The sequence below is a fragment of the Nerophis lumbriciformis genome, linkage group LG35, assembly GCF_033978685.3.
Source record: "Nerophis lumbriciformis linkage group LG35, RoL_Nlum_v2.1, whole genome shotgun sequence".
Classification (NCBI taxonomy): domain Eukaryota; kingdom Metazoa; phylum Chordata; class Actinopteri; order Syngnathiformes; family Syngnathidae; genus Nerophis; species Nerophis lumbriciformis.
In genome coordinates this window covers 6,127,501-6,136,122 of record NC_084582.2, presented here as the reverse complement: position 1 = coordinate 6,136,122, position 8,622 = coordinate 6,127,501, and the positions used below count along the sequence as shown (strand labels likewise).

General features: G+C 38.9%; 1 protein-coding gene across 1 annotated transcript; it reads right to left on the bottom strand.

Annotated features, from left to right (window-relative positions):
- Positions 1–1,073: 1,073 nt before the first annotated feature.
- On the bottom strand, positions 1,074–3,158 carry LOC133575423 (transforming growth factor beta activator LRRC33-like). Its single transcript, XM_061928149.2, has 2 exons — positions 3,069–3,158; positions 1,074–2,948 (listed from the first exon to the last, which is right to left on the bottom strand). Exons 1-2 carry the CDS (start codon positions 3,156–3,158, stop codon positions 1,074–1,076), a joined length of 1,965 nt encoding a protein of 654 aa, XP_061784133.2.
- Between the last annotated feature and the right edge of the window lie 5,464 nt (positions 3,159–8,622).

Below are 8,622 nucleotides of genomic sequence, written 5' to 3'. Positions count from 1 at the left end.
TGTCATTACACATTTATCAGTATTCACATTGGTCAGTAGGGGGCAGTAGGGCGTTTCTTCCCAATTGAATGCTATCACCTGCAGACCGGAAGTGTCTTGTCATTCTGATGAGCGCGACCAGTCTGTGAACAATTGAAACGTCCTGTGTGCTTTTTCCTCCTGTATAACAGGTTAGTTTTGGTGAATCTACTCACTGATTAATATCCATGTGATCTTTATAAGTTTAAGTACCGGTACACATTCTGATGGTGGAGCCTAACTCTAAAGTGTTTGTGAGTTGTAGTTTGTATTTGTGAATGAATCCAGTGCACAGCTGCAGTAATCAATACAAAAAGGCGACGTGAGTGCGCAATGTTTATATAGGAACTTCTGATCCTAATTCAGACTCCCAAATTAGAGCTCCCGTTTTCTTATTGATTTTATAATGTATATTTGTATAATGTGTGTGTTCTGAAATAGTGACAGAGAATAGAACAAGGATGGACAATTCAACCCTTAACTCAACAATGAGTAGATGAGTGTTATGTGTGTGTATATGTGTAAATAAATGAACACTGAAATTCAAGTATTTCTTTTATTTATATATATATATATATATATATATATATATATATATATATATAGCTAGAATTCACTGAAAGTCAAGTATTTTTTTTGTATATATATCTTAACCACGCCCCCCCACCCCCCACCCCCCACCTCCCGAAATCGGAGGTCTCAAGGATGGCAAGTATGGCACATAGGGCATTCACACGCAATTCCTACTGGAATTGCAAATTATTGTTAAGTCTTTGTGATTTTTGTCTTTGACGTGTCAGCATTTTGTCTAAAAAAGGGGTCTTCTTAATACATTTCGTGTATAGATAAGCCGATATTTTTTCATTTATATTTCTGTGACAGTATTTTGTACAGGGTACACCCTGCCTTCTGCCCGACTGCAGCTAGGATAGGCTCCAGCCCCCCTGCGACCCCAATAGGGACAAGTGGTTGAAAATGAATGGATGGGTGTCAATCAACACAGAGCATACTTCTTGATGCATCTTTTTTATTGGCTCTCAGACTGTACAGTGTCGTTACACGACGAGTGATTTATTTGTGCAACACAATTTCCTGGCAAACATAATTAAGACAGTTATTAATATAACGACAAACAAAACAACTATAATAATTTGTCCCGAGTGAATCCCTTTTTTGTGCGTGGAACAATAAAGCGAAGAATTTGTCAAAAACTCATCAAACTGAATTCTTGTGTTACCTGTAAAGCATGTGCTTTGACTGATGTCAGGCAACTTAATCCTGGACTCATTAAGGATTTTCAACCATTGGGCGTCACAACAGTTAAAGTCGTTCCCGCTAATATACATAGCATGAAGATGTGTTGACAATGCTTTAATCAATGATTGGTTTAAAGACAAAAAACTATTATTCTTTATGCTGAGTTCTCTCAGAGGAGAGCAAGTTAAATTACTCGGTAAGACAGTTAGATAGTTGTTGGATATATTGAGATGTGTTAGTGCTGGTAGGCAGGGTAGCAACAAGTCAGAACTGTTCATGTTTACTTCACCCATCATCAACGACTGCAGCGTTTCCTGCACGCCCTCCAGTGCACCAACCTGCATGACCATGTGGACATTTCTAGCTAAGTTGAGGGATATCAAAGAGGTTTTCTGGAAAGTGTTTGCATGAAGAATCTTTATGCCATTGTCTTCAAGGTTGAGATATTTGAGGGTTCTCAATTTTCCAAAGGCAACACATGATGAGTTTAAGTTAAGTTGCGGTGATATAGAGCTCTGCATTTGGCTCACGGGAGCACAAGGCTTCACTGAGTTATCTTGAAGATTTATCGTCTCAACCTGTGTGAGCGCCTGTAGAAAGAGCGGCGATACCGACGCGAGTCCATTACTTTGCATGTTCAGGTACTTTAAGGAAGGGAAATAAAGTTGTCTATAGTGTCCAGATTCACTGTCATGCCGAACATTCCATGTGAGATTTTGCACGCAGTTAAAACTGAAATTTAGCTCTTCCAAATTCAAGAGAAGGCTCAAAGTCTCCAGAGGGAAAGATGTAAAGTGGTTATAGCTAAGGTCAATGTAGATCAATGGCATTAGTCTCCAGTTTGAATGAAGATAGTTTTTTGTAATTCTGACATTACCTTTCCTTACGATGTCATTGTAAAGAGAATTAACCTCTGATACCATTGATGCCTCCAAAGTTAGGGTGCCCACCATGTTATGATGTAAATAGAGATACTTTAGTTGGTTAAATTTGGGAACAATTGGGAAATAAAGTAGTTTGTTATGACTAAGATCAAGAATTTCAAGATTGTACACTTGGTTATCCGCCGCAGAAACAAAGAACTGTATAGAATTTCTACTTAGATTCAAACACTTAACTTGTGGCAATTTAAAATCACAGATATGGCCAAGGTTATTCTTGGCCAGGCTTAAGCTCTCTAGTTTGCGAAGCGGTTCAAACGTTCCCCCATCAATTGTTGATATCAGATTGTCATCAATAGTAATGCTCCTCAGATCTTGACTCTCTTTGAACAATTTGTGTGTGAGTGTTGTTAAATAATTCCCAGTCATCTTAAGTTTCTCGAGAGAAGATTTGTTTAGTAGGTATAGTTTTACCGCTTCATCTCCCAAACTGTTCATTGATATGTCCAAACTCTTAAGTCTACCAAGAGATTGGAGACTTTTGCTGTTTCTCTCGAGGTTGTTGTTCAGCGCATTTACAGACAAATTCAGCTCCTCAAGCAAAGCCAGATTTTCAAATGCCCCTTTAGAGATGAGTTCCAGCTGGTTGCTGCTTAAGTCCAGCTGCTCCAAGTACAGCAAATCAATTGTGTGCAACTGTCTGATGAAATTATTGGACAGATCAAGTTTTTGCAGCCTTACATCCAAATCCAGGGGGATGGAATATAAATTCTGGTTACTCCAGGATTGGCCCTTGAAATGAAACATGAATCATCATCAGTGCATACTTTGAAGATCACAGAGCAAATGTATGATCTAAAACATAAATAGATTAGGAGAGACTTTTTACAAATTGCATTTCCTTGAGCTTACCTTCAGACCATCATCCCCAAATCCAGTTGTGTAAAGGTCATGGCCAAGTGACCAGAGTAGCAGGAGATTAACAAGCATGTGTCTGACCATGTTCCCTCTGCTGTTTCAATGCTTTTGTCACCCACTTACACACCCTTTTTACAGCCCTGCCTCATAAAAAAAGAGGGCGAAAGCAGCTGTGAACACCAGATAGGCTTTGGGATACTATTTTTAAACAATGACTGCATGAAGAGAGTACAATTTAGTTTTTAGATATAGAAGATATTTTGAAAACTAATGAACCTATTAAACAGATGTACAAAAATGTTTTTCTTCACTGAAGCATACGTACATATCTCAATATACATACATTAGACCGCTTCTTTTCTTAGTTGGGCAATACGTATATAAACATTATCATTATAGTATTTATTTTTATTTGACACCGGCAAAATGGAAATAATTTTAAATTAGGCTTAAGAGGAACAAAGAAACTGATGGTGTGGCGGTGGAGCAGGACGGAAGCTGCTGGCAAGGTAAAAAAGAGGCCTGCTAAAATAGGCGGAGGTGTTAGCAGATGTAAACAAAGATGTAGGACACATGCACTGAGAGAGGGAAATATCTCATAACGCTTTGAAGCTTAAAGGAGAACTGCACTTTTTTGGACCAACATTTGCAACCCTTATGTAAGGTTAGAACACACTTTCTTTTTTTTATGCATTCTAAATATTAAATAAATGCGATCGAAAGTCTGCTTACAATGGAGCCTTTGGGGGACGCTCTATTCTGCCTATAAAGCCTTTAAAAAACATCCAAACACCTCCATTATGTTTTTATATACACGGTGTAAGTACTGTACATCATACTTGCCAACCTTGAGACCTCCGATTTCGGGAGGTGGGGGGTGGGGGGTGGGGGGCGTGGTCGGGGGTGGGGCGGGGGGCGTGGTTGGGGGCGTGGTTAAGATATATATATATATATATATATATATATATAAGAAATACTTGACTTTCAGTGAATTCTAGCTATATATATATATATATATATATATATATATATATAAGAAATACTTGAATTTCAGTGTTCATTTATTTACACATATACACACACAACACTCATCTACTCATTGTTGAGTTAAGGGTTGAATTGGCCATTCTTGTTCTATTCTCTGTCACTATTTCAGAACACACACATTATACAAATATACATTATAAAATCAATAAGAAAACGGGAGCTCTAATTTGGGAGTCTGAATTAGGATCAGAAGTTCCTATATAAACATTGCGCACTCGCGTCGCCTTTTTGTATTGATTACTGCAGCTGTGCACTGGATTCATTCACAAATACAAACTACAACTCACAAACACTTTAGAGTTAGGCTCCACCATCAGAATGTGTACTTAAACTTATAAAGATCACATGGATATTATTCAGTGAGTTGATTCAACAAAACTAACCTGTTATACAGGAGGAAAAAGCACACAGGACGTTTCAATTGTTCACAGACTGGTCGCTCTCATCAGAATGACAAGACACTTCCGGTCTGCAGGTGATAGCATTCAATTGGGAAGAAACGCCCTACTGCCCCCTACTGACCAATGTGAATACTGATAAATGTGGAATGACAGCTCCAAAAACGAATTCAAACCACAAAATAAAATAAATAAATCAACACAAAAATGTGACACATTATGGGTGGGTCACATTTGCATGTACAGTAGATGGCAGTATTGTCCTGTTTAAAAGTGTCACAACATTGCTGTTTAAGGCAATGTTGTGAACAGGCTGTCAACACGTCACTCAGGTCCGCATGGAGCTGGAGGGGGCGTGGCCTCCAGCTCCGCCTGAATTTCGGGAGAAAATTTGTCCCGGGAGGTTTTCGGGAGAGGCGCTGAATTTCGGGAGTCTCCCGGAAAATCCGGGAGGGTTGGCAAGTATGCTGTACATACAAACCTAATTTCCATATATGAGTTGGGAAATTGTGTTAGATGTAAATATAAACGGAATACAATGATTTGCAAATCCTTTTCAACCCATATTCAATTGAATGCACTACAAAGACAAGATATTTGATGTTCAAACTCATAAACTTTATTTTTTTTTGCAAATAATAATTAACTTAGAATTTCATGCCTGCAACGCCAAAGTAGTTGGGAAAGGGAATGTTCACCACTGTGTTACATCACCTTTTCTTTTAACAACACTCAATAAACGATTGAGAACTGAGGAAACTAATTGTTGAAGCTTTGAAAGTGGAATTCTTTCCCATTCTTGTTTTATGTAGAGCTTCAGTCGTTCAACAGTCCGGGGTCTCCGCTGTCGTATTTTACGCTTCATAATGCGGCACACATTTTCGATGGGAGACAGGTCTGGACTGCGGGCGGGGCCAGGAAAGTACCCGCACTCTTTTTTTTTTTTTACGAAGCCACACTGTTGTAACACGTGCTGAATGTGGCTTGGCATTGTCTTGCTGAAATAAGCAGGGGCGTCCATCAAAAAGACGGCGCTTAGATGGCAGCATATGTTGTTCCAAAACCTGTATGTACCTTTCAGCATTAATGGTGCCTTCACAGATGTGTAAGTTACCCATGCCTTGGGCACTAATGCACCCCCATACCATCACAGATGTTGGTTTTTGGACTTTGCGTCGATAACAGTCTGGATGGTTCGCTTCCCCTTTGGTCCGGATGACACAATGTCGAATATTTCCAAAAACAATTTGAAATGTGGACTCGTCAGACCACAGAACACTTTTCCACTTTGCATGAGTCCATCTTAGATGATCTCGGGCCCAGAGAAGCCGGCGCCGTTTCTGGATGTTGTTGATAAATGGCTTTCGCTTTGCATTAACTTGCACTTACAGATGTAGCGACAAAGTGTATTTAGTGACAGTGGTTTTCTGAAGTGTTCCTGAGCCCATGTGGTGATATCCTTTTAGAGATTGATGTCAGTTTTTGATACAGTGCCGTCTGAGGGATCGAAGGTCACGGTCATTCAAAGTTGGTTTCCGGCCATGCCGCTTACGTTGAGTGATTTCTCCAGATTCTCTGAACCTTTTGATGATATTATAGATGTTGAAATCCCTAAATTTCTTGCAATTGCACTTTGAGAAACGTTGTTCTTAAACTGTTTGACTATTTGCTCACGCAGTTGTGGACAAAGGGGTGTACCTCGCCTTATCCTTTCTTGTGAAAGACTGAGCATTTTTTGGGAAGCTGTTTTTATACCCAATCATGGCACCCACCTGTTCCCAATTAGCCTGCACACCTGTGGGATGTTCCAAATAAGTGTTTGATGAGCATTCCTCAACTTTATCAGTATTTATTGCCACCTTTCCCAACTTCTTTGTCACGTGTTGCTGGCATCAAATTCTAAAGTTAATGATTATTTGCAAAAAATGTTTTTTTATCAGTTTCAACATCAAGTATGTTGTCTTTGTAGCATATTCAATTGAATATGGGTTGAAAATTATTTGCAAATCATTGTATTCCGTTTATATTTACATCTAACACAATTTCCCAACTCATATGGAAAGGGGGTTTGTAGTAATGGGCACTTTACTTTAACATATTTTGATAATTTCAAGCATACACATTCCTTTAAAAAACGCATCACAACGTCCGCTTTTTCCCCTTACTACATTACTGAATTGTATTCACTGCAGACTTAATTAGAGCTAACAAACATAATAAAACATCACTTACTGTGCAATGTCTGCTGTCATCAGGATGCCGACTGATATAATCTTGTTATATTCCCGTTTTAGATGAAAAATGACTCATAATCCTCGCAAAGAAAAGGGGGGTGTAACCAAGTGTCTTTTTGTGTCGTTCTCGCCATTTCCGGGTCTAAATTGGCTGTCAAAGTGTACTAGCATCTCGGATTACGTCCTCATCCTTCCATTATCCAGGTGAGAAACATGATTCATGATCTACAATAAACTTCCACGAGCAGGGGCGCAAGGAAACAGCTGACGATTCAATGATGTAAACACAAGCACACACGCTAGTGATCACGGCGCCGCTATAAATAGTCTCCGTTAGTGCTTATAATAATATCACTAATATTTGGTTAATATCCAAGTCACAAAATGTAAATGGAATATTGTTGGTGATTTTTGGTTGTTTTTTTTATTTGTTTTTTTGGGCAGAATAGAGGACTTCCCATTGGCTCCACTGTAAGTGAACTTTTATTTACCAGTTAGAATGCATTAATATATGTGTATATATATATATATATATATATATATATATATATATATATATATATATATATATATATATATATATTTATATGTGTATATATATATATATATATATATATATATATATATATATATATATATATATATATATTTATATGTGTATATATATATATATATATATATATATATATATATATGTGTGTATGTATGTATGCATGTGTATATATATATATATATATACAGGTAAAAGCCAGTAAATTAGAATATTTTGAAAAACTTGATTTATTTCAGTAATTGCATTCAAAAGGTGTAACTTGTACATTATATTTATTCATTGCACACAGACTGATGCATTCAAATGTTTATTTCATTTAATTTTGATGATTTGAAGTGGCAACAAATGAAAGTCCAAAATTCCGTGTGTCACAAAATTAGAATATTACTTCAGGCTAATACAAAAAAGGGATTTTTAGAAATGTTGGCCAACTGAAAAGTATGAAAATGAAAAATATGAGCATCTACAATACTCAATACTTGGTTGGAGCTCCTTTTTCCTCAATTACTGCGTTAATGCGGCGTGGCATGGAGTCGATGAGTTTCTGGCACTGCTCAGGTGTTATGAGAGCCCAGGTTGCTCTGATAGTGGCCTTCAACTCTTCTGCGTTTTTGGGTCTGGCATTCTGCATCTTCCTTTTCACAATACCCCACAGATTTTCTATGGGGCTAAGGTCAGGGGAGTTGGCGGGCCAATTTAGAACAGAAATACCATGGTCCGTAAACCAGGCACGGGTAGATTTTGCGCTGTGTGCAGGCGCCAAGTCCTGTTGGAACTTGAAATCTCCATCTCCATAGAGCAGGTCAGCAGCAGGAAGCATGAAGTGCTCTAAAACTTGCTGGTAGACGGCTGCGTTGACCCTGGATCTCAGGAAACAGAGTGGACCGACACCAGCAGATGACATGGCACCCCAAACCATCACTGATGGTGGAAACTTTACACTAGACTTCAGGCAACGTGGATCCTGTGCCTCTCCTGTCTTCCTCCAGACTCTGGGACCTCGATTTCCAAAGGAAATGCAAAATTTGCATGGTTGGGTGATGGTTTGGGGTGCCATGTCATCTGCTGGTGTCGGTCCACTCTGTTTCCTGAGATCCAGGGTCAACGCAGCTACCAGCAAGTTTTAGAGCACTTCATGCTTCCTGCTGCTGACCTGCTCTATGGAGATGGAGATTTCAAGTTCCAACAGGACTTGGCGCCTGCACACAGCGCAAAATCTACCCGTGCCTGGTTTACGGACCATGGTATTTCTGTTCTCAATTGGCCCGCCAACTCCCCTGACCTTAGCCCCATAGAAAATCTGTGGGGTATTGTGA

Bases quoted from the DNA above. Each gene is read 5' to 3' on its own strand.
- LOC133575423 (XM_061928149.2), bottom strand. From the start codon at position 3,158: ATGGTCAGACACATGCTTGTTAATCTCCTGCTACTCTGGTCACTTGGC. The intron at 2,949-3,068 runs GTAAGCTCAAGG...TTTCATTTCAAG, and splicing joins TTGGGGATGATGGTCTGAAG to GGCCAATCCTGGAGTAACCA.